This window comes from Alligator mississippiensis, chromosome 1 (genome assembly GCF_030867095.1).
Source record: "Alligator mississippiensis isolate rAllMis1 chromosome 1, rAllMis1, whole genome shotgun sequence".
Taxonomy (NCBI): Eukaryota; Metazoa; Chordata; order Crocodylia; family Alligatoridae; genus Alligator; species Alligator mississippiensis.
In genome coordinates this window covers 71,893,997-71,920,772 of record NC_081824.1, presented here as the reverse complement: position 1 = coordinate 71,920,772, position 26,776 = coordinate 71,893,997, and the positions used below count along the sequence as shown (strand labels likewise).

The window sequence follows — 26,776 nt, the reverse complement described above, 5'->3', positions numbered from 1 at the left end:
TATAAACAAACTTTTAAGCAGCACTTTTGTACCTACTTATATGTACCTACCTACTTGTACAAACTATGCATATTAGTCCAAAGCTGAAAGGCTCATTATTTACCATATAGTTCACTGGCCTAGGCCCCAGCAGAATCAAGTGTTTCAAGCCATGGTGATCCGACAGCTCAACATTGCTCAGTATGTGTGTGTACTCCAGATAGCTGCCACAAAGGATCCACGTGTTAATTAACCCACTGCTCATGACTGGGCTAGGGAAAGACATTACACATAAACTGGTTTAAATGATCAGAAACTGGTTTAAACCTGTAACAGAACAGTTGTTCAGTACACATAAACCAGTTTGAAAATGGCTGAAACCAGTTTGCGATAAACCTGGTTGAATGTAGCATCAGGCTTAACTGATTTGGGTCAAATTGGTTTATGCAATATCTGTCCTAGACCCCTTCTTAGTTTAACTTAAACCGGAGTACCTCAGCATCCCAGATGCTTTGCAGCCCGGAGCAGGGATCTCTGTTCCACAGCAGGGCTGGCCCCACCCCTCTGCTCCCTGGCAGAGACTTGCAGGCACAGCAATGTCTGCCTGGCTTCCCCATGCCCAACCCTCCCCCCTTACAACTCCCTGCTCAAATAGGGATTCCCTCCTCCCCTCTCCCACATCACGGACAGTAGCCAACATGTGGTATGCTAGCTAATGCTGAGTGGTGTCTGTGTAAGGCAGACAGGACAAAGGCAGATAGGACAGTGTCTGCTTAGCACTTTTTGGAGCTAATCAGCAGGTCAACTGGTAATGTTCCTTCATTCCTTCCTTGAAAAAAGTTGTTTAAGAAGAGTTTGAACTAATGCGAGAGGCTTTTGTTTTCTTGATGGGGTGCTAAATGCTGTGTTACTCCCTTTGTAACTCCTTGCTGTGTAACTAAATGCTATATAACTCTCTGCTGGCTCCCTTGCTGGTTAGGAGCAGCTGGGGAGGGGGGCCCTCCCTAATCAAAGCATCCTACCGAGACCTAGCCACGCCCCCCCCATCTCAGCACTGTGGAAGGGAAGAGAGGGTTCTAGCCTGAGCCACTGCACTCAGGCTTCTAGCCTGAGCCACTGAAGACATGTGCCTGCATTTCTTCAGTCCAAAGAGGATGTCTGTACGGTTACAAACCAGGTCAGCCTAGCCAGGTTGACTAACCTGCAAAGATTGAATCAATTCAGGCTCAGGCTTTTTGAATGTCTGTTCCTAGCCCAAGTGTTCTTGTCATGAGTCTTGGGAAGATCCAAACATTTATATACAGATGAGATCTAGGGCAACCTGGTCTGGCTACACCTCATGAAGGGTGAAGCCATACTAATCATATGTAACAGGGTAAGAGAGGAGGTGACAGAGGGATCCTGGGAACTGTTTGTGGCCCCCTTTGGTGATATTTACTAAACATTTAAAGCTGGTAAAGAAATAGGAATAATTGGAAATGGGAAAGAAAGGTACAGCTCAGCTGTGGGTGAGAGTGAAGAGGAAATTAAAATGTATTCAGTGAAGTGGCTCACCATGAATTGAAATAATCAGCACTGAGGGGGACTACATGCTGTGAGCACTACCATGTATCTTATTCAGATGGTCTGCACTACACTAGCCTTGTACTTAATCATCTTCACTATTGCTTTCCATTACTGAGTTCATACTATTTTTGGCAGCAGCGTACTGTTAGACAATATATTTAATGAAGTTTCCTTATATGTGAATACAAGACAAGGGGTTTCCCCTGCATGCTGACTAGGGGGAAAAAGCTCATCTTATATTTGAGTGAATACTGTATTTATCACCGTGGGTGCCTACAGATGTGTGCAATGCCTTCTCCGATGCACTGTAATTGCAGCACATAAGAGTAGACTTGATTAATTAAGTCTGCTGGAGTGTGCTAATTCGCATGCTCCAGCAGCCTCAGTGTCTCATGTACTCAGCACCCCTGTACTTCAAAATGGTGATGGGGGCATGTTAACTAAAGCTCGACAAATAAAACTTTAGTTAAAGGGCCCCTGCTGGCATTTTGAAGTGCAGGATGCTGAATACATGAGATGCCATAGGTGCTTTAGTTAAAGCGGTGCCTGAGAGCCACTCTAATTAAAGCCCCCCCCCCCACACACACACACCCCAAACACGTGTAATGTTGCCCTGTATCCTTGCATTTTCTTTTTTCTTTCCGAGTTTGCATTGGAACAACTTGCCATAACTCTTTTGAAAAAGTGATTCATTTTCCTGCATTTCATTTCTTGTGATTTGGCAATATAATTGCAAAGTGCTTGTTAGGCACTTGGGCCTTCCCTTACAAAGTGCTCACTGTTCCAAGTTAGCAACACACATTGTTATAAATCACATTTGTACATTATGCTTTCATAAGGTCTTGCAGTGTTCTGAAGAAAGTGAATCCATGTACATACAGGTACAACTTTTACAGTTTTCTTTGTAACCAGAACAGTCAACACTCTGCTGAACATACTTACACCTTGGGCTGGCCTACACTAAACTAGATGAGATTCTCTGGTTACAACACCACAGTGATACACCATTCCAGGGCTTACACCACTTACCTATTTTTTATTTTAATTTTACTGATTTTTTTTCTCCATCATTTCTTATAGAACTTTGACCATAGAATCCCTTCTAAAAACTGTTTGAGAATTACAATCCAAAGGTAAGAAATCCAACTATAACTAGTAGCTACAGAATGATATTTGCTAAATTTGCCTTTAGAAATTGGAATTCGCCATTAGAACAGTGGTCCAGGAGAATGGCAAGGGTTAATTGGATCCAATAGTTTGTTTGTGGCGGAGATTTACATTCTCAGCATTTTTGCATCCAAGGGTCCAAAGTTAGCAGACAGACAGACACATACATACATCCTGGGAAAATGGAAATATGCAACACCAAAATAAACACTTTGTTCCCTTAGAACTGATAACAAAATAGGAATATACAGAATTAAGATCAGGTCACAGTGAACAGCTGTAACTTGTTGAACAGCCCCTGGGATCCTGGTTTTGGTGGCATGACCACATTTGGAGACCAGGAATGCCCCAAATAAGACACTGGCAAATGACCAAATTAAGATGTGTACATGCGATGTTTTTGAGAAACAAGGTATTATGCTGACAGGGCAGAACATGAACAGTATGACAACCACAGGGAAACCAATCAATGATGAAGAGTCATCAGGAGTAAGAGAACAGAAAAGGTGGGATCCCGAGGCCACTGTGGGTAGAGGGTGCACCACCAACCCATCTTGCCTGCCCTGTCAGGGGGCTGGACATCAACCTCCAAGGCTGATGATATCCTTCAAGCAAGAACCATGAGGTGGTGCTCGCACACTGACTGCATGTACCATCTCCTTGTGAAACCCTAGGACTGGTTGATACATTGGTTCATTCGATAATAGGCAAGTTTTATTGATACACAATGATGGCAAATATGATTAATGCAAGCAAAATGACGAGACAGTCCCACTCTGTCTCGTCATTTTGCTTGCATTAATCATATTTGCCATCATTGTGTATCAATAAAACTTGCCTATTATCGAATGAAAGGGGCTGTAATCAGACAAATTTTAAAAGGTTGTGCCCACCTGGAACAAGGTATCAGGATGATGTCATAAAGGCAGTGACAACAATAACATATCTCATTGACAGTGGTAGCTTTTATGGCTACGGCTGTGACAAAAAAGCCCTGCAAAGATTTAAAGTTAATAAATTCCCATGAATGAGAAAAATGAAACTGCAGAACAAATTTCATACAGAAAAAGTGCAGTTTTCTACGTTGATTAAGACCAGAGAATAGGAAGGAAAATGAGTTGGGTTTACATATAACTCCATATTCAACTCTGGGTTGAAACTTGATCCAAATAAAAAAAAAAAAATCCAACCAGAGAAAATACTGAAGATGAGAAGTGAGACTGTCTAGCACACATCATCACAACCAAAAAAAAAGTCACTTCGAAAGACATCAACTTAAACAGGCTCTCCCACACTGGTTCAAAAACTAATCCCATCTGCTCCTGATGTTTGCCAATGAGAAGTAAAAGTGTAAGTAGTTAAAGCGATCATTGTACTAAAGATCTCTGAAGTGTAATAAGTGTAGCAGAAAGCCCCCTTTTCCTCTTGCCTGCATTTGCTCTCCCCTCTTTGGATACGTTTCTCTTTTTCTACCTTTTCTTCCTTCCTCTCTCTTTCACTTTAAGATAAGGAATTGTGTTTTAAAATTTGTGTGTGCGCATTTTGTATCTCCCCTTGTAGTTTGGTATTTTTATCTATTTGTGTGCCATGGCATTTGTAACTTATATTTTATACTCCTCACCTTTCAACTAAATGTGTTTAGTTTCATAAGTAAGTTATACATTGTAACAATGTTAACAAGGGCAGGAATCAAACTGCCCTTCCCTGTATCAGGCTGGCCCCTGAAAGAGCAAGTGAAACAGTGATTGAATGTGTAACAAGGTAGCACACAGCAATTAACACCTGGAAGCTGCAGATCAGCCAACGGAAGAACTCAATAGAAGACAATGTAACAACCGGGAAATCTCTAAACGTCACTGATCAAGGGCTAGAAGCCCTGGCCTGAGCCGGGGACCAACTTTTGGGCTGAGTATCTCCAGATCAACTGCTCCCAGAGCCCCATTCTAAATTCATCAACGGACTCCCAAACCTGCACGTACATGCGGACGACCCCTGGGGCTGACAGATGCCGTCCAGTAGCCACCGGGGGGGGGGGGGAGGGGAGGAGGGGAAGTCCCACGAGGGTCAATGACCCCTGGATTGGGCAAACCTGAAAACTGGGGAGTCACCAAAGTCTGCCAGGCACAGATACAAGGCAGTGAAAAGTGACCCTCAGTGGCGCCCTCTTGATCTCCAACTTGACCAGACCTGTCCAGCCAGAAGGACCAGCCGGCGACCCCCTTCTGGAAGATAACACCAAGCTGAAAGATGCCTCAACGACAGACTCCAGCGCTTGTAGGATAGGTATACCTGACTCTGTAGCCTGCTACTGTGTGTGTGTGTGCACGTGTGTGTGTGTGTGTGTGTGTGTGGGGACCAGCCTCAAGGTTTATGATTTAACTCATTACAGTGTTTCAATCCACCTAATAAACTAGAATTTTAAGGATCCCGAGTTGGACATTTGTAGCCAACATAAGGAGCAAAGTTAATGTTCAGATAGAGGGTAATATCACAATCTTAGTGGTGAAATCTCATCTTAGAGATTTCATCTTAGAATATGAAAACTGTGAAAGCACTGACCTTTAAATACTCTTAGAAAAGAATTCCAAGACACTGAAGGAATAAGCAAAGGACAGCAATTTACCTTTCATCATGTCATCTAATAAGAATCTACTTATTGTTCAAGATGCATCATACAAAATGGGGACAATATTCTGCCATTCACTAAGAACTCGCACAGACTTTCAATTTCTCCTGGGAGAGCTGCTGCTCTCTTAGGAGAAACCATGAGTGCACAGATGTTCACACTTGTCCTCCTAGAGTAAAAATGGCTGCTAAAGGAGAAAAATAACCTGGAAACAACCAGGTTTAAATCACTCCAAGCAGAGTTGCTCCTGGGAGAACAAATATCTGTACATGCTATGGCCTCTATCAGATGAGGACACAGTACTCCAGCACCTCTCCCCCAAGGATTCCTGGGGAGTCAGTGTGTTACTCCCTGGATTCTCCTGCTGTAGCAGAGACAGAACATGCCCCCTTCACAATCCTTACATTGCGCTGAAGAAAACACAGATTGACCATGGAAGCCTGATTAAGGGAGCCTGCAGAGCATGCTGAGATGTGTACACCACCTCCTCTCCAACCCAACCTTCTGGTGGCACAGCGTCAGCACTGTAAACTCTCCATTCTTCAGGGCCTTAGCATTTGAATGTCTGTACATGTAGCTCTGCGTAAGTTTCTCTACCAGAAGAACAAACTTAGAATTCTCCCTGATTATTTGAATATATGTATGCAACCTCAAACTAAGCAGTTAAGGCTTGCTGCTGCAGTATTTCGGTATTTAACAACTACCTATTAATTTTAGTGGGAGTTAACAACCTAAATATCTTTAAAATGTCATTTCAAAGGGAATTGGGTATGCAGGTATCTTTAAAATATCTTATCCTTAGCTGTATCAGAGAGAAAAATCTGTTCTATTCAGTGACTCTACTCAATTTCCATCCAATCAATCTGAGATGCTATGGCTGACCAAAGCTCACAAGACCCTTGGACAGATCAACTAATATCTTAGGATACAGCTAAGGTGAATCCTCACTATGCTTGCTAAGCTTGAAAAACAGAAGTAGTGTTCAGTCTAACTAAAAACCCTGGTTTCACCAGCTCAGCCAGATATCTTGATGGACCTGAACTATGGAAATGCTGAACTAACCAATTTTGGCAAGTTCCATCTTCTGGCAAAGGTTCCTGAAAATTGAGGGAATTACGCTTCATGTTGTCATGGTCACCTGATTCACGCTTAGCTACACTCTCCCCAGGACTTCCTCCTTCACTGCTGTTACAGGTCAATGAAAAAAAAGAAAAAATCCACTTAGAATCTCCCCAGGAAAAATATAAAATGGGTGGCAATGAGGAATCTTTGAATCTTTGCTACTTCCTCCAAGACATCCATTGAAAGATATAAGACTCCAGTACTGAACTTTGATACTATGTTGCTAGGACTGTCACAATATCTTGCACTCTTTATTGGGCTTTCAACCACCCCAATGGCTATCTTCTCTTCTCCAGGATTGTCAAGGACTTGGTCACTTATTTCTGTGTCTCACTTGATGTCCCCTTCCCCCTTCCCCCACTTTTCTCTTCTTTTTCATCCCTACAAACTGAAGGAAGAAGGAAAAAAATGTTTCTAGATATAACTCAAAAGATTCAGAATGATGGGTCTGAATTCACAAAAACTGAATTCACAAATCATTTGTATTCTCAGCTACAAGTAGATAAGCAATATTGACTATATTACTATGTGAGGCGGGTAGAAGGAAATAGATAAAAATGTTTAAACAAACAAAAATGATAAATAAAAGTCCCAAACAGATGCAATTTGGGACTTCCCACAGAAGTACAGGACTATAATCTTATTACATTTATGTATTTATGTTTAACTATCTTTGCCTCAATCTAAATACGGAAGAAGATCCCATTAACACTAATTTATAGAATGCCAACAAATGTATTAAAAATAATAGGAGTATGATAACTGTCAATGTCTGACCTCCAGGAATTAAATAACTGCTAACAGTAAAAGAAAAAAAAAAGGAAAAACATACAGAAGCAACAGAATTCATTTTTCCAAAGACATTCATATAAGAATGGAACTAACAGTGAACAAATATTTTGAGGTGAAAAATATGGACATCTTTTCCTTATCCAGCTAAATATTATGTGCAGAAAGCTACCTATAATTTGGTGGAGAGGAGATTAGCCTCCCTTCAAAATGTGTGTATGCATACTAAAGAGCCAAGAACCTGGATTCTTATTCAAAATTACTAAATACTGCTTACTTAGCAACACATTTACTTTTGGCAGGATGTCCTTTCCATTTAAATATTAATCGCTCAGTGTAGCTTTCTTGGCTTTTTTCCCCCCAGCTCAAATATGAAAATTAATAGCTGTAATCAAATGAACTCAGCTTTTAGTCATTAATCTAGCCCAGTAATCAATAATTAACATTAATTACATGACAGTATTCTTTTAATTGCTAGTAGTTGCCTTGTGTTTATTGCATAATAATTCTTCTGACATACAGATAATGATTATACTTATTCAGCTGCTTAGCCGTTATCCAGCCCAGTGTTGCCAAAGACCCACTCTCCCGCCTTTCTTCACAAACTTGCTTTTACTAGTCACTATCTGGTACACCTGTTCTGTGGACAATAGAAACCTACAGACTTCAAAGCTATACATCCACTGCCTTTTGCAAGCACAATATTTACTCACAATTTTAAAAAGAAAATAATGAGTTCTAAGGAGTGCAGAAGGGAAAAGAAAAGTTATCACCTTCCCTTAATGCTCCTTATTTATCCTCTCCTTGAAATATTTAATTTTACATTATTACCTTACCAGAATATATTTCATAAAAAATGACCATTATTTCCATCCATCATATACTTGACCAACTGGAACAATGTTGATTCTTTTTATTTCTTCCAAAGAAAACGAAGAGTATGAAAAATAATAAATACTTCAACTCACAAAACATTTAAAATGTGATTTATATACAATTGGTTTGTCTATATATCATTATTATTTAAAACGTCAGTGCAGCATAAAGCACACCCAAATACCTACTAAAAATTAATTATATTTCAGTGTACTTTTCCAGTTTTCTCTCCCCTTGCCTCAGAATACACATACATGGAACTTGCTATTAAATATATACAAGCAAATTTATCTGAAAGAACTGTTGTGACCCAGGGATATTTTGATACAGTACATCATCTTAATAATTTCCAGTTTTTTATATCATAGAAACAAACTCCTAGCATAGGGCAGTTTTGACTTCAGAATGTTATTTCATAGTTTTTAATAGACTATAGCTTCCCCATAAAATTTAATTTTAAATTACCTTCAATTTTCTACAAAATTAAAACAAAATTATTTACCAGTAACTAGAACACTTTGAAACATATTGTCCACAAACCCACAAGTGAGAATGTGTTTCTCTGACCACCTCTGCTCTGATTAGATTTTTTTCTTTGTCTTAGCAATACCCAGATTGTACCCCTTAGCTCTGCTCCTTCTCATGCCTTCACAATGAGAGGATGAGGGGCAACACATGCTTCCTGCACCTCAGTTTCCTATCAACCACAGTGTTGACTGAGAAAGAAGAGAAGGAGGGTGGTATATGAATGTATATGTACTCAATGCATCTTTAAAAACTCCAATGAAAGGTAAGCTTTGATGAGCTCAAACTGTCTGTGCCAAAGCCAAATGTGATGTTTGGTGGCTGCAAAGAAGCCCCAGAGACTGGGAAAGGCTCACGGTTCTCTGAATATTTTTCTGATACCTTTTAGTAACCAGCTACTGAGACACAATCCCCTTTCCTTAAGTGTGTTACCACTACCAAATATACTGTGGTTAAACTCTCAGGGCTATGGACAGGCTGAAGGGTAGGACACACTGTATCAAGTGGTCCTGGACCACAGTGAAGCTACAGTACTTTCTTTGACTGCTTTGTGGGCATGTGAAAGTAACAGTCCTGCAAAATAAGAGATGTGAACCAGTCCCATCAATGTAGTGATGGCACTAATGCAAGTGATCAATCATTATCACCGTCTTTATTCATAGATTCATAGACATTAGGGTCGGAAGGGACCTCAGTAGGTCATTGAGTCTGACCCCCTGCCCTGGGCAGTAAAGAGTACTGGGGTCAGACAACCCTAGCTAGATGCTTGTCCAGTCTCCTCTTGAAGACTGCCCTAGTAAATAGAGCATCGCCTATTCCTTGCTGCCCTCCCCTGATTAATTTATAGGCAGCCACAAGATCACCTCTTAGCCTTCTCTTGCAAAGGTTGAAGAGATCTAGGTCCCTCAGTCTCTCTTTGTAGGGCCTTGCCTGCAGGCCTCTGACCATGTGAGTAGCCCCCTTCCGAAACCTCGCAATATTCTCCGCATCCCTCTCGAAGTGCGGCACCCAAAACTGGACGCAGTACTCCAGCTGTGGCCTGACCAGTGCTGCATAGAGGGGAAGCATCACCTCCCTGGACCTTTTCATCATGCATCTGTTAATGCATGATAAAGCACAGTTAGTCTTGTTGATCACTTCATCACATTGATGACTCATGCTCATATTGGAGTCAACTATGCGAGCCAGAGAGATATACTCCTTGGTAGCTACCCCGTTTCCACAGCCTGTATACCTCTTTCTTTGTCCTTAGGCTTTCCTGGACTTCCGTGTTCAGCCGAAAGGGCTTCTTGGCCCCTTTGCCCCCTTTTATGCACAATGGGATTGTCTCCTGCACCCATGGGATCACTCCCTTGAGGAACAACCGCTCTTCCTGGACCCCTATTTCACCAATGCTCTTGAGCTTTAATGCCTCACTAACTAATCTCCTGAGCACACTGAAGTTAGCCTTTCTGAAGTCTAGAACTTCAGCCCTGCTGATTAGTTTACCCACCCTTCACCAGATTGCAAATTCAATCAGTTGATGGTCACTATCCCCCAGGTTACCTTGTACCTGCAGATTCCCCACCAGGTCATCCCCTATAGCTAACACCAAGTTCAGTAAGGAGTTTCCCCTAGTGGGATCATATACCTCTTGCACTAGGTGGAGGTCCTGTATGCAGGTTAAGAACCTACGTGGGCAGTTAGATTTGGCTGGCTTCTCTTCCCAGCAGATGTCAGGGCAGTTTAGGTCACCCATGACAACCATAGCTCTCCACCATAGGACCTCTGCGAGCTGTCTGGAGAATTCCAGGTGTAGCTCATCCTCCTGGTGTGGCAGTCTATAGTAGACCCCCACTACCAAGTCCCTTCCCCTCCTACCCCCCGCGACTTTGTATCCTGACCCACAGTACCTCAGTTTGGCCCTCCTCTGATCCTATCTTGATTATAGAGGATGTATATTGTTCCTTAACATAGTCAGCAACACCCCAATTTTCCTTTCTTAAAGAAAGGAATTAAAAATACTGTCAGGTGTTCATTTATTGGTCCTGGCAGCCATGGGGCACTGTCCTGAGGGAAAGTCCCATCAGCTGCATTCATTTTCCCCCAAAGGAGGCTGAGATACAAAGCTTCAGTGCCTGTCACTATTATGCTATTTAGGAGATTTGGAGGAGTTTACTGCTGCCAAATATCAGTAAATTGACAACAGTGAGATTTCTGACTCTTTCAGTACATGGTCTCCTTGTTTTCAAGATAGGCATCTTTCTTCAGGTGCCTGTCTAAAATATGCTCAGGTGATGCTTACTGGAAGGGAGAAAAAGCTTAAAGGTGTGAAAGTGCTTTCCAACACCAGCATTGTTAGACTTACTATCAGGCCCCCTCTACATGTTACACGCATCATGAAGTTACCAGGTTAACTGCTCAATTAATTTAGACCAGCTACAAGTGCAAATTAACTATTGCACCATAAAAACGTGCAAACAGCACCTAATCTAATATAAGTTAGATATGGAGAATATGCAAAACTTGTATAGCTGGTTTTTATCCAGCTTTAATTTGCATGTGTAGCAGGGTTGCCTGCACTGAAGACCCAGCCGCAGGGATGCACCATGAACAGCTGGAATTGGGAGTCCTGAAGCTAACAGGATTCTCCATTGTGGTGTCACCCCATGCTGCCAGGTCTGAGGGTCCCACAGCTGATGGGACACTCCCTCATGGCAAGGCCCCATGGCTGCCAGAACCAAAAGTCCTGCAGCTATGGATTCTGGGTCCTGGCAGCTGTGGGGCAGTGCTTAAAAATGGTAGTGGCGGCACTTGAACTAAAGCTCATTTGATAAGCTTTAGTTCAAGCACCCCCACTACAAGTTTTAAGCACCTGGACAGCTGTAGCACGCCAAAAATTTTTTTTATGTCAGTACCAGATCAGCACCGGCTGATATGGTTGGTTAATAATCAGCTATTAATATCGGCCAAAAAATTTTTTTATTGGTGCACCCCTAATTGTAATATAATAAGAAACATTTGGAAGATATTTTAATAGCCCATTAAAGTACTTACTATGGATAAGAGCAATGTTTTAACACTGATCTGTTTGGTTGTAATATATAACCCAGATACCAAGCTGGTAACTGACAAATATTTTTTTTATTAAAATATACATACAAGTGTTTGACCAACTGGAAGACAAGATGACTGCCACATGTATAATTGTAATTTGCAGCCTTAAAGAAAATAGTTGATACTTCATGTCACTAATGAATTCAGAGGAACAATGGCAAGTCAATACATATTAGGACAAAGGAATTTTCAGTAACTGAAGAAGCCAGTCTATAAACAATTACACTGCTGTGTCCAATGAAACGAAATAAAAAACGCATGAATAAGTTAAAATTGTCCTAAAAATATTTATATTTAAGACACCAATCAGAAGTTGGAAGCATGTTTACTCCCTTATCAACAAAGTTATAGTTTTTCCAATCAAAGCTAATTAATTACAGTTCTTCCTCTCCAAGAAGTCTTTCTTTTATTCACAATTTGTGATATTTTGATAGAAATCTCTAATATTAGGAACTGTTTGAAGTTACTACTTTCTTCCAATTATTATTCAAAGCAACACATCACACTGAGAATAACCCTCACATTTCAAAAGCTGTATCATACCTATGCTACTGGACCTAAACTTGTCACTTCCCTGTAGCATTACAAACATTATCTTTCTTTCTCAGATGGTTTCAAATATTACGACACTGCATAACTGCAGTGCTATTATTATTATTATTATTACTACTACTACTAAGTGCACTAACTCCCCTTCCTCCCATTACACACACACTTTGAATTCATTCTGAAATAATGTTCTGTTATACTTTTCCCTTGGGAAGCCACCAACGTGTACAGCCAAATTTCATTTCTACCCCCAGTTAATGGATAACAATTTAATTTACTGTAAAAGTCAGTGGATTATCCACCAACCACACATTTTTAATCATTATTAGATGTATTCCTAAGAGATCTGCTCTAGTCTAAACAAGAATTCATTGAGGAAGCTTGTACAGATTAGACAAGATCAGGGGTTGCCAACCTACAGCCCACAGACCAGAGCCGTCACCATTCAAGCCTGTAGCATTCGGTGACAGGGGGCACTCTTTTGCAAGGCACTCTCTCCATGACACCAGGAAGATAAACAGATGTGGTTGCAGGGTGCAAAGCACCTGTCTGACTACCCATCTCTGACATGGGGTTGGTTATTCCGGCCCACAGCTGGAAGAAACTGCCTACCCCTGTACTAGATGTTCACTATGGTCCCCATCTCCTGGATTCATAACTTATGGAAAACATGAGTCTTACTATATCAAAAAACTGAACTACTCTGCAAGTATCTAAAATTCTATATTTAAGGTATCACTATAATAAAACCTGGAAATCCTAATTATTTCTGGTTACTAACTAATAAAAATAATTAAAGGTATTTTCCTCAAAATAAAACAAACAACATCTATTTCAGGTACAAAACAAAAGGAACTCCAGCAAATACTCAAATTCATCATTTCAGGTGACATCTTGATCATTCCAGAAAAATATTACAGATTCTTCAGACTCTGTTTAGAAATTCCAGTCAGATTTTAGTAACAAAATGTATACCCAAATGGGAAATATTTGTTGGAAGTTGCTTTCCTTATCTGCCCCAATGGTCATTATTTTCTTTGTTATTCTCTTAATCACTACATAACCTACAATTGTATTTAAAACAGCAGCCCCCCTAAACAAATACACCAAACCCATCAGTTTCAGAACTGCTTTTTCCCTTTCGTTCAATTACATATTTGAGAAAAAAAAGAATATTTGACCTATGCTTCTTTCATATTTCAATGTCTCTTTTTTACTACAGCTCCCTTCATGCCAGTTCATAGAGCTTGTATTGTCCTGCTAAAACTTAAATTTCTATATTAGTTTAAATTTCTTCTTTGATGTGGACCCTTTATTTGTAAATGTATTTTCCAAAGCTTCCTAAAACATGTAATCCTTTACATATCTCTAATTAAATCTTCAAACTACAGTCCTAATAATGTCACAAGCAAATTCTAACATTAAAGAGATTCTCTTACAGATATTGTTTGCTAGTTTCTGAAAGCTCTCCAAAGTTACATCAATATTGTTAAAAGAACAGAAACATTGCTTTCTTACCTAGAAGTTTCTTGAGATGTATTATTTTGTAATGTATTGCTTACACGTCACTGGCTCCCAGAACAACAACTAATAATTGGTTTATAGCTTGTCCTGTGAGGCTGAAATATCTTGCCTTTAGTTTACATATATCCTTAGATGGATGGGGACCTGCTCTTCTATACTGAATAACTGTTAACAATTGGATCCACAGATAAAAAAGGTGGAGGTTGTCTGTAGAGTGATCATTTGTGTATTAGAAAACAAGCTTTTTTTTTTTTTTTTTTTATTCAGCAGTTCACAAGGCAGGCTAGCTGGTACAGAAATGAGACTAGAACATGTGCCATAGCTAGATACTCTGGTGCCAAGTGACAAACAAGCCTTGCAGTGACAAAACATGACACAAACATGACAAAACATTCACAGGCAGAAGTGTCATGGGTACAAATGAGGTGCACCCTGACCTCTTCCTAATAATCTGAGCGAAACCCTCTGTGTTAAGGCCTTATCTATCACATAGTAGAATCCCACAATTTTCCCATTTGTAGATGGGCAGCTCTGCTGTATGAACTGTTCTTATCCACAAGGCCTGAAAAACTGCATGCACCTGTAGATCTTCACTTCAGGAGTCTATGTGCAAGCATGAGACAGCCCTGTGGTATTTCTGTTTGTTTTCTCCCCCCAATCAGAAGGGACAACATATTTAGAGAGAAAAAGATTTCAAAAAACAAAACAGGCTACATGCATCTCTCATATTTAAAGGATTTCCATCTGCTGGTGTTAACCTAAACAGGCATTATTATTATTTTTTTAGATACCCACAGCAAATGCTCAGGTCTCAGCTCAGTGTCCATCCTCTCCCCACCCATCTCCCATGACTGCTCCTTTCTAAACCAACTTGAGTTCTTCCTTTATCCTGACATAGCTTTGTTCTACATAGTTATTCCAAAAAACCTCCAAATCCATTACATCACAAGTACTATGCTTAAAGCCTGTAGTGCACCACACTTTATAGGACTTCTCTATTTCTCCTGAGAACTTGGACTCTGCAACAAGATGCTTCTTAATTTCACTGTCCTATATTTACTATTCTTGTATGACTACATTTACTATAGTTTTTAAAATAAGAAAAAAGTATGTGTTCACATACTTTATTGTTGGAAAAAGATGAGAAAACTTTTTGTGCAGTGGTCTATTTTTTATGATATCTAACAGTACACAAAGTAGAAAACAAAGAAACAAAGCTGAGAGAGCAAACGTATTTTCTCTTCTGACTTTTCTGTATTAGGATAGTGCATCATCCGAAGAACAGCCAAATCATAGCACATGGGACATGAGTGGCTTCTGGACGGTTTAAATGCAGGTCATGAAAGTCATGTAACATCATTATCTGAGCTAAGGTACAGTGCACAGACCTCTGGTCTTGCAGCTCTCAGCTGTGTCAAAATTCTGGATTGTGGTAAAAAGGTTAGGAAGGCTTTCCGCTCCCATCATATACCATACATATTCCAAACATCTTCTAGATTGTGAATATTTTGAAGTATATTTCATTTCATATATTTCACAAATTATTTTCAAGAGAGTCATAGGGCATAACTATTTTAGTGATCTCTTCTGAGACTAGAAGTTGGGCAAACAAGTGTTCCACTCCTTTATACCCTCTCTCAAATACGGAGGTCTACAAAAAAGGAAAATAACATGAAGAGAATTAAATTCATTGCAGTTTTACATTTGGTACTATGACCCCAATCCAGTAAAACATTTAAGTATCTGAGGTGTCCCACTGACATCAACGGGATTAATTCACATGTTTGAAGTCAAGCATGTGTTTAGCTGTTCGGCTGAATCGGTCCTTACTAGTGGGGTTCAACATCCGGCCCATGGGTCAAATCAGAGCCATAGAGCCACATCATGTTGCCTGCGGGTCTCTGCAGACAGCAGGGGAAAGGTGGCAACATTAATTACCTCAGTTCCCCCAAGGCCAAATTTCTGGAAACACTGGGAGACCCGAATGCCAGATCATGTTGATGTGCCTGGTCACTGTAGCAGGCTTGGGCAATGCCAGATCACACCCACAGACAGACCCTGCGTGGCGACCCCATACTGTGTCTGGGGCACAGACTGACCCTGCATGACTCATCTGGTGCACAGGGACAAGGTTGAACATCACTGACTGGTCTATATGTTTAGCTACCACATACTGCTGAAAACAGCAGGTATGTTTCCAATGTGTCTTCCCTGTTTAAAGAGGCAGAAGTTTCTGGCTTGCACATTTGCATTCTGATAGTTCTACAACTGTTCAGCCCTCTCTGAAAGATGATAGCTGTACCCAGAAGACCCTATCATTTTAGCAGCTTGGAATAGAAAAAAAAACTACACTATAATTACGTCACAATATTTTTAAATGGTTCAGTGCGTTAATTTTTCATTTCTGTTTTCAGAAACTAGATAATACAATTGATCTCACACCCCTTCTTGACCCAGTAAATTCTCAAATGGAAGAAAATTAAAAAAAATTCAGGAAGGTTTTATTTCTGAGTTTCTTTCAATTGCTAGTCTGATTGACGGTATTTATTTGGTAAGCCAATGAACTCAAACAGACTCTCAACTTGAATATTAAAGCAATTTACTTCTATTCTTCCCTTCTATGTTCCCTTCAACTGGTATTTCTACCCCTGTTTCTTCTTTGTCTGACACAGCACAGCCATTTTTGGAATTTGTTTTCTGGCATTCCTCTTCTTCCTCATCCCTGCTGGAGTCTTATCTTCTCCCTGCCCTTCTAAGACCCAGACTGCCCTATCAGAGGGAAGATGACAGAAGACTAATCATCAGTTTTGCTCAATACTCAGAATCTTTCAGCTACACAAGAACAGCTTGAAAATAAAGCCAGACCTACACTAATGACTTAAGCCAAAAAATATTTGTGACCACGTAAAGAGATGTGATCACGGACAGACACAAGCACCCCAGAAGAAACCCTAGTTCTGATGTAGTTATACCTGCAAAACTGCTCTTAACAGTGTAGCTTTTTACACACATAGTTAGTAATGTTACTAGGAGTGCCTAACATAGGTGTTCAATATACAAGTATTCATATGCTGATAAAGCACTTCCAGAATAAATATGGACAAGGGAAGCTGGAGCCAACTCCTATTATAACAGTATCACAGATTAAATTTGTAACCCGACAGGCCCAGAGAAAAGACACGGACTAGACACACACTTGTAGGGTTTTTATGCATCTGCCGACTCAACAGAAATAAAAACGAAACAAAATACAAGTACATCAAATACCCAGGATAGTCAGCAAATGAAGGCTACAAACCTTCCCTCAAGTCTCATTTTCCAGGGGCCCCGATGAAGTGCATTCTCAATCCACAGTAAAATAACACTGCGCAGTCAGCTCCTGATACTGGATCATCCACAAAACCCTAGTACATGGTAGGGGCGGCTTCAAGGAGCCCAACGCCACATTTTAAGGCAGCGGTTCTTAACCTGGCAGGACTCAGGGCACTCCCCCTGCCCTGGAAACATTGAGGGCTGAGGGGTAGGGGGTGCACTCACTATAAGCCCCAGATTCTCACTCCTTCCCCCATTTTCCTCTTATTTGTCCCAAGCAATCAATCGCTACGTCTTCAATGGCCTTCTTAAGCGGGGTTACAGTTTTACTGTACCCACGCCCAGCAGCACAACAAACAGGCCTGGGCTGGACGCAGCCCACCCTGACTTTGTGGGGTACCACAGCTCAGACGAGCCGGCTACAGGGCAGCACCCGCCTCTCTGCACATGGCCTGGGGGTCCTCCCGGCTGGCACGAGCCTGAGCCTCTCTGCGCATCTCCTCCCGTCTCTCTCGTCCCCGCACGGCCCCTTCCCGGGAGGGGGGCGCACACCGGGGCAGGACAGCAGCTTTGAAGGCCGCCCCAGTGGACAGCGCCGGCCACCACAGTCCGCTGCGGAGGCCGCTTAGCTGGGGGGAGGGGAATGAACCCCCGGGCGGCGGCGGCGGCGGCGGTTACCTGCGCGGCTCGAGCCGGAAGAGCCCGCGAGTGCAGCGCACCGGAGCGGCCGCTGACAGGTCCCGGCATACAGCGCGCCCGGCAGTCCTTCCTCCTCCCCGCCTCAAGCCGCGCACCTGCGCCACAGCGACCCCTGCCGGCCCCGCCGGGCACCAGGTCTCTCCTCGACTCCTGGGCGAGTCTTGGGAGGAAATGCGACTGCAGGCGCCCGTTCTGCCGGCACGTATCCTCTCACAGGTGTCTGCGGCCCGAGACCCTCGCAGGGGGCAGTAGGAGCCACCTCATCCTCATCCCAGCATAGGCTTTGTGTAGCCGGGCCTTTAAAAGCTCCTCCTCCTCTCTGTGATTCTTCAAAGCCAAGCAAGGGTCTTTAGGGAGACGGGATATCTTTTATGAGACCGACTGAATAGTTGCGGGGTGAGGGGAATTTTTTGCAAGCTTTCAGGCACAAACGCCCTTTTTCAGGCATAGGGAGGCTCCGCCTAGGCATCGGGAAACTCCAAGCCAGGCAGCAGGGCTCTGAAGCAAGACGCTTTACTTACAGCAGCCACCTGACAGCGAATTGTTTTTTGTTAAAGCGCAGGGTTGTTATTTTGTTTGGCTTTGCTTTGTCACTTGCTGCGTATATTAAGCCATTTCAAAGAATGGGGACTACACATCTTGGCAAGTCTTATCAGTGTTAAGCTTCACTTCTTGTAGCTAATACGCTGCAATAAACTTATTTGTAAATTATTTTCAGACTCATAGTCCCTCAGCAACCCTAGGCAGTAAGACCCTGAAGGGAAGCCGGCACTGAGCTGTCGTTGTAGAAGAGAGTTTAGGATGCTTAATGAACCCATGGGTAGGCACAGCCCTGCAGCATTCACATGCCTGATGACTAGAGCAAGTGCCATGAGTAGAATATAATCTAGACCACGTACATGGGTCTGTTAAACAGCACTGGCAGTCTTATCACTCTGCAGAGGGGGTGCTGGACCCCATGGGACAGTCCCAAACTTTTGCACTGCAGGAGACTATAGTGTTTCTCTCAATCATGTCATTTTCAAGGTGCTTTTCACCACATTTGTAACTGGTGTTGAGACATGGAATCCAGTTTACAGGACTCTTTATCTTTCACCCAAGGGAGGCCATCACACACTCTGGTGGCCAAGCAACCCCTTCCTCACCTTGGCCCCACAGGGTACCCTTGGTCTCACCTGCCACAACTTGATGGATGTTTTAGTTCTTTAGGAGTCTGCCCAGGGCCCTGAAGGCAAGCCTCAATTTACCTCTCTTCCTCTCAGCAGTCTTGTCCTCAAGGTGCTTTAGTGCTTGACATTAGTTGCAGCGCCTTCAGCTTCCTCCACCCTCTTCCTTCCCTTCTCTGACCAATCTTGCCTGCAGGCACTGAACTACCTTAAGAACGTTAGCCAGGGCCTCCGGCCTCCCCATAGCCACTCCCGTGTCTTGTGGAGGCTGGTGAAGAGCAAGACCCACAGCAGGGGTGGGCAAAACGCGGCCTGCAGGTAGAATACAGCATACTAGGCCATTCTATTTAGTCCACAGGGCCCCTAAAAAAATTTAGAAAATTAATACTCTTCTGCTCCTGGCTGCCTGTCATGTGGCCCTCAGTGGCTTGCCAAAACTCAGTAAGCAGCCCTCTGCCCAAAATAATTGCCCACCCTGCTCTACAGGCTTCAGCCATCTTGGCTTTAGCTCACTGATTGCTCTAGCTGTTGACTCCTAGCATAGGACATCAGCCCTCTCGGCCTCAGCCTGCCCCAGTCTCCCTCTTAGACACAGATTCGGGCCTTCATGGCCTCAGTAGAGCTGAAGTACCTCTTGGGAAACTATATGGCCTAACCAACCCTACAACCACTCCAGTTTGAACTGGAGAACAAAGGTAGGCAAACTGCTTCAAAATTAAACATGCTAAGTCCCCTCTGAGCTATCATACTACTATCAAAGCTAACTCCCCCACATGCAAGCTCTCTTAGTCCCTGGGCATATTAGACCTAGTTTGTAGTTTCTGCTCCTTACCACCTTAGGCTAGCAGTGGCTCTTCCCTTTATGGAGTTCAAAGCATTACTAGTCCTGTATCAGAGACTCAAGCTTATATTCCATGAGCTCTTCTGGTCAGGTGTTTCCCTGACAAGTGAAAGGTGTGCTCTTAGACTTAATGATGAGTTTAGTAGCATTCTCCTGGCTGCTAGAGTTGTTATTCTCTTCCTATCTGGAGCCCTAGCCTATTGCTGTACAGCTAGCTACTAGGTAGTTATTTGCAGCCCTTTAGCTCCCCACATATCTCTTCTTTTGTAGCTGGCCCCAGTTCAGTTGCCTGCTTCTATCAGTGGGTCTCAGCTGTTGACATTTCTCTCCTTAAAGTTACAGGAGCTTCTGGCTCCCTGATATATACCAAAACTCAAGAACGTTTCTAATTATTTGTTGGTGGGGAGGGGTGGTTTTCTCTTCTCCACCCCCACAACATATAAGAAGTTGATTTTATTGCATTCTGTGTGGTTGTCTTTTGCTGTTTTATCACAGTGTTTGGTGTTTTTCTTAAAGCTTCTGCACCAGGAATCCATTTGATTATGTGAGATTCTCTCCTTCCAATATTAAAAGTGGTGAAGATTTTCATTTTCACATTTGGATTGTCTATTATATGTACCCTAATAAAGAAAAATAGACCCCTCTTTTTGTTTTATAAGCTACGGTCTTACTATCAGTCAACTCTCTTGCACTTGATGCTTAAATTCACTTTGTGTGTGAGCATGTGTTTGGGAAAATGCATACATGTGGATGTGTGTATGAACTGTGTGAAACTGTTTATGTGTAGGTGAAATGTATATGCCTTTATTTACAAGTGTGAATGTCTTTATAGGCATGTACACACATGCATTATGTATTTGTGACTACATATGTAAGACTATTTCTCAATAGGAAGGTCTGTGTATGACTGACTCACCCTCTATTGTCCACATTTAGCAATATGTAGGACAGGGGTGGCCAACCTGCAACAAGAATGCCACGAGTAGCATGAGCAGCTTCTTCATGTGGTACACACCAGAGGGGACAGAGTTCAAAAAGAAGAGCAGCACTCAGGCAGGACTGACACTTGGAGAGGGTGTGGGATTTAATTTATGGCTCACCTACCCGTAAGACTTGTTCCCACTAATATAGGATAATGCTTTTACCTTAAATGAAGAATTATTGATGCTGCACATTAATATGAATGTTGCATATAGTTCTGGTGTCAGTGTTTTAAAAAACAATACAGAAGAACTAGATGGAGCTGAAAAGAACTGTAAGAATAATTCTAGGGCTGAAGAAAATGGCTTGCAGTGAGATACTTAGAGTTGAATCTATTTAACTCTTTAAGTATCTCTGAGGCTTCCAGCCAGAGGAGAGCAACTGGACATATGTTCAATTAATGGCATGATAAGAACAAGGCACAAAGTTTTTACACATTTTATAGTGTAACAGCTTTGTGGCTTATTGCTAGTTTTATCATGCTGTTAATTGACTGAACCTGAAGCTGGGTCACAACTTAAGACATAATTAACTGGTTAATCACATCTTAAGTGTAATGTGTAGATGGGGCCTAACAAATCCTTGGGCCCTGGCTTGCATATAGCTCCAGGTAGACCAGTTAAATCCTTACAGACATACGTATGAAGGCTTAATTTCTTTCTAGGTAAGGAACTACTTTAATTCAAGTCATCCTGTATGTGAAGTTCTTTGTAGTATTCTGGAAATATTCTGCAGTGTCTGTGTGTGTTGTTAAACATATTTCCCCAGAAATGGCAGGATTCAGTGACAGATTACATTATTTCTAAATGTATAAGAATGCAATCCTGTGTTTGATCATTCACAACTTTGAGCACTCATGGATGAAGCTGTGAGATCAGAGGCTAAAGTTTCTATGCAGCACTGTGAACCACAGAGCAGATCCCCTACCCTCCTAGGAGATTCTACATGGCTATGACAATCTGCTTGTATGGACCATTTTGCTGAGTGGTAGTTCAAGCTTGTACATTTGTTTGTAAAACTGCCAGGACTGAAAGACACTGTATAAACTTTAGTAATTTCCATTATTTGTATAAAAATGATTAAGAATAACGGTGTAATAGGAATGTTTTAAAAATATAGTCTGTTTGAGAGGTACTTGATCTCTGGCCCACAGAGCCATCTCATTTAGCCTGCGGAGGAAATTTGCGGGCAGGAAAGTGGTATTATCCCTGCCAAATTCCAAAATCTCAAGCCCTATATGGGTGATGGAGGCTGGGCCAGGCTGTGACCCTCTCCACTGAGGGGTTGGGCCATGTCTCCTCTCCTGCAACCTATCTGGGCTGGGCCACACTTCCTCCCTGCCTGTGGGGCCAGATCACAGGCAGGGCCCTTTTCCCCCCACAAGGTGAAGCTATGCCCCTTTTCTTTCTCCTGTGGTGCCAGGTCAAGATCCTGTCCCCTGGCAGGTTGGGTCCCCCTCCCCATCTGCACAGCTGAATGGTGCCCACTGCACCTGCCTTTGGTGCTGCATTGGGACTACTGGCTGGATCTGGCCCACAGACCAACCAGGGAAACAAGTGGATCACTACTGGTCAATATCATCAAATTATTGTATCTGCTACAAAAGCACAAAGTCTTTTTTGCTGATCCAACTCAACTAAACTCCTACCTGCCACATTCTAGCCTACACTTTTGACTTTAAAAGGTGCATTTTATGCCAACCCAAAAAGCAGGATTTTCAGCTGCAGGGATCCAAAAGCCATGAGTCACAGGGCCTCAAAAAATCATGGCAGCTTTGGGTTTTTTTAAGCCTAGAATTGTTTTCTATCTTTTGAACCATGTGGTTTGTGTTTTCAAGCCACTCTGCAACCAAGAGAGGTAGTAACTTCTCTCTTTATTCTCCCTGGCTCATTCAGGAGTGGAGCATCTTAATAAACCCACCTTGTACTGCAAAGACTCGAGCAAAACCATGGGAGCTGCCTGCACTATTTCTACCAATAACAAAGTGTCCTTTTCCTTCCGCAGCGAGGGGGCACCGAACTGCTTTTAACAACCCCTTCAAATTAGACATTTTAAGGCTGCAAAATCAGAAGACGCGTAACAGCCGTCGCCGGTGCCAGCCGAGCTGGCTGGCAGCAGGAACTGGCTCACTCCGGGTTAGGCCACCAGATCCCTACTCTTCGCAACGCGGGGAGGTGGCTGCAGGGAGCAGCGCCTCTTCCCGAGTGAGGCCGCTGTGGAGGACCGGGGCTGCACATGCATTTGCTTCCCGGGGTGAGCGGCTCTGGTCTCTGGGTTGGAGCAGAAGCCGCACCAGGCACCCAGTGTCAGGGGCATTGCAACTGCAGAGGCGCTGCAGAGGGAGGCCGGGCGCGAGCGCCTGCAGGGCCTTCCTGGGCGGGCCGCTCCCCACGTGGGCGCGGGGGGTCGGGCTGCGCCGCATGGAGGGAGGGATGTTCCTGGAGGCCCGGCGGCGGCTGCAGCGCGGGCTGCTGATCGTGCGGTATGGCGGGCGCAGGCGGGCAGGGGCGGCTGCAGCTTTGCCGGGCAGCCGCCGCCCGGCTTGTCACCTCCCCCTAGGGGCGGGTTTGCCGGCTGTGGGAGCGCCCCGCGGCTTCACGCCGGGCTCCGGCTGCTCCCCTCGCGGCGGGGGCTTGGCCCCGCGGTCCCCGCCGTCTGCTCCCCGCTGGGGCAGCGCTTCCCGGGCTGCTGCTCGCCGCGCCTCCCGCGTCACGGAGAAGCGGGGCTGGCTGGGACCTCCGGAGGCATCTGGTCCAGCCCCTGCCCGAGGCAGGATCAGCCCTATCCAAACCAGCCCATAAATACACCATAGGGAACCGGGTTCATTTAGTCTGGAGAAGAGAAGCGGGGAGGGGGATTGGTAGCAGCCTTTAACTACCTGAAGGGGGTTAGGAAGAGGATGTAGCTGGACTGTTCTCAGTGGTGAAGGTGACAGAACAAGAAGCAATGGGCTCCGGTTGCAGCCGGGGAGGGTTCACTTGGATATTAGGAAAAACTTTCTCACTGGGAGGGTGACAGCACTGGAATCGGTGACCTGGAGAGGTGGTGGAATCTCTCCATCCTTGGGGGTTTTTAATGCACAGCTTGACAAAGCCTTGGCTGGGATGATCTAGTTGGGGATGGCCCTGCTTTGAGCAGGGGGCTGGATTAGATGACCTCCTGAGGTCTTTTCCAACTCTCATTTTCTATGATTCTGTAATCCCATACAACTGTAACTTAAACCCAAATAGGAGTCCCTAATCCACCTGCAACACTCAGGCTCTGATCTTGTAGACCTGAGAGCAGGTGCCCTTGAGAGCTATCAGAGAGCAGGCATGGGTTAGTCCTGGTGAAGGTAAATAGGTGTAGCAGTGGGGGACATCCTTCGGCTAGCCTTGCAGCGTGGAGGGGAAAGGGCGGCTAGGGAATGCCCACGGCTTCAGCCTCTTCTCTGAGGGCCTGTGAACATCAGCGCTTTGACTGCAGGAGTTGGCAGAGCCTGCTGCTAATGTAGTGAGCATGAAACATGGTTGGAAAAAGACCCAATACTCCCATGCTTGTTGCAAAGGTTTAATAATCCATCCCCTTCTGTATTTCAAAGGCACGGCAAACCTAAGTGTGGAAGGATTAGTACTTTATTGGCGATCTTTGCCAAGCCTTTGTTTCCATGTGTAAATGTGTTGTTTCCATCTCATTCACCAGCATTCTGGTGGACTGCCCAAAGACAGGGCTGTTGAACTCATCTGGCCCCTGTGCCGCAGATGAGTGGTATGGAGCCTGTCTACAGGTTGAATTGGGCCTGTGCCCCTCTGCACCTTGCATGCTGGATCTGCCATCCACTCTGCCTGCTTTGGGACATGCTGTGTGCATGACAGTGCCCACCTCACCTGCTTCAGGACATGTACCTCACCTGATGCCCACCGTCAGGCACCATGTGTAACACAGGTCCTGGAACAGGTGCTGTGTGCAGCGTGGGACCAGCTGGGGTGGCACTGTATGTGGTCTTTGGGTCTATTTTGACACCTAAGGTCATCACCAGGAGCCAGATGACAGGGCTCCAGGGGCTGGTTCCAGGCCTCAGGCTGTACCTTTGGCTCCCCCCCCCCGCCTAAGAGCAAGTAGGTGTTCATTTTAAGAACTGCTCTGCTGCCCCTCCCACTTCTAATTTAATTTGAGACCTCAGCAGTCATGTTATGTGCATAAGGAATTTAATGTCAGGCACTCTGGCCCCAATTCTGTATCTATTTGATTTGTTGGGAATTAGGTGACATTTTAAATGGGCATGACATTTAAATAAATTTTAAAAATCTCCAAACTGGCCTGACATTTGTCATTTGCTCTCTTTTTAACACTTGGGTGCTATATTCTCACCTGTATGTACTTTTGATTATTATCTGAGTGTTTTTTTTTTTAGCAGAAATGGAAAGTTTGTTTTTCTTTAGGTTTTCTTTTACACACTGACTTTGAGTTAAAGGAAACTTGGTAAATTACTGTCATCTTTTGTAATAAATAAACTTATTGTAGAGTAGTTTGCAGCTTGTTTTACAGCCACGTATACTTCTTAATTTGGAGTTCAACAAACCTTACCTGAGTCTAAACTACATTTGAATAAAAGTCAGAAGCATTCCAACTTTGAGAGAGTTTATATGAGCAAATAGACATTATATATGCCTCATTATAAAACTTCTTTCCTAATTTTATATATATAAATATTTTACATTTCTAGTGAGCCCAATTCAGGAAGCTTGCCTTTGGATATTTCAGTGACTCCATCATCCTTAAAGATAAAAAGCTGTCAAGCCTGCACAACTATCAACCTGCCTGCAGAGGTCAGGATTGTTCCTTCCTATTGCCGAGGAATACAATATGTAGCTGGGGATGGCTTACATGTAAGACTGCAGGTCGAATCAGATTCAAATGCAAGTAAGTGTAACTTATTTATTTATTGCTTTGCTTTGGCACTTGTGAAGAGAGAGCTGCTCTGGTAAACAGATAAGCTGAAACTCTACATGTTACATGAAAGAAATGTGTTGAAGGTTTACTCTCTGCAATAAGAAAGTTAATTGAACTTCATCTTACACAGAACCATATTTTATGTTCTCTATTAGTCTTGAACTTGGGATTAAAATGCCCTTCTAAAGTGCTTTTAAAACAAATGTCTCCAACTTTGCTAGGCAAAGTACAAAATCCATGTAATAAAAGAGAAAGCATGTCATTTCAGGAAAATATTTTATTTAAAGAGTTTGAGAATTGTTTTGCTATATTCACGGCTCTTCCCTAGGCTTAGGGAAGAGCCGTGACACTTAGGCTGATTTGGCAGTTTGGGAGTTGTTCCCACTTAGTGGTCTGTAGTTAAAAATTTAGTATCAAAATTTCATGCAGTCCAGGTTATTGGATGAAGGATGGGATGATCAGAACCATCCTTAAGGAAGAGTTGTATTGCTGTCCTTTGCTGTACTGATTTGCAGAATTCAGTGTCCTCACGGTTAATTCTGCAAGTTTTAAGTGTTACTTACCTCTGACACTTTCATGACAGTAAAGCAGATCCCTGTATTTGTTTTCTAACAGTGTGGAAGAGGATTCCAAATGTTGCAAACCTTGGAAGGTTAGGGATGCTAGACTGGCTGCTTGTTTCCATCCCTTTCTACTTAATAAGAGCCTATTTAAGTCTTTATTTGATAGCTTAAAACATTGAACTTTGAAACATGAGATATATTTGTTAGAAACCAAAATAGAATGATGTGACTACACTAGATATATATCATTATATGATTTTAAGCTAGAAACTAGTAGCATCTGCTATATCTTGTACTACTATCAAGATTACTACTATCCTATAATTCATGGGTTTTCAACCTTTTTTAACAAGTGTTAAACTTTTAACTCTTGTCTCAAAGTTTCAGCTCATGTACCTCTTTATATTTTTTTCTTGTTTTTAAGGGGCAGATTGAAACCCCCATGATGTGAGAGGGAGTGGGG

At 43.0% G+C, this 26,776-nt stretch overlaps 2 protein-coding genes across 9 annotated transcripts in view; one reads left to right on the top strand and one right to left on the bottom strand.

The window, feature by feature from the left end:
* Window positions 1–17,888, bottom strand: part of DOP1A (DOP1 leucine zipper like protein A) — a 107,692-nt gene extending 89,804 nt beyond the window's left edge. For 5 of the 6 annotated variants that reach the window (XM_019496821.2, XM_019496824.2, XM_059731579.1 and 2 more), the window contains exon 1: window positions 17,810–17,888. The gene's annotated coding sequence lies outside the window, so the exon portion shown is untranslated. Of the gene's footprint in view, window positions 1–17,117; window positions 17,782–17,809 lie in introns of those variants that run through there. The other variant, XM_019496822.2, reaches the window with a different exon arrangement.
* A 5,309-nt stretch (window positions 17,889–23,197) lies between these two features.
* UBE3D (ubiquitin protein ligase E3D) overlaps window positions 23,198–26,776 on the top strand; it is a 179,159-nt gene continuing 175,580 nt past the window's right edge. For 2 of the 3 annotated variants that reach the window (XM_014600577.3, XM_059731599.1), the window contains exons 1-2: window positions 23,199–23,300; window positions 25,524–25,720. In XM_014600577.3, coding sequence (XP_014456063.2) covers window positions 23,239–23,300; window positions 25,524–25,720 — 259 coding nt within the window. In that variant the 5' untranslated portion in view covers window positions 23,199–23,238. Of the gene's footprint in view, window positions 23,301–25,523; window positions 25,721–26,776 lie in introns of all 3 variants that reach the window. The other variant, XM_019496826.2, reaches the window with a different exon arrangement.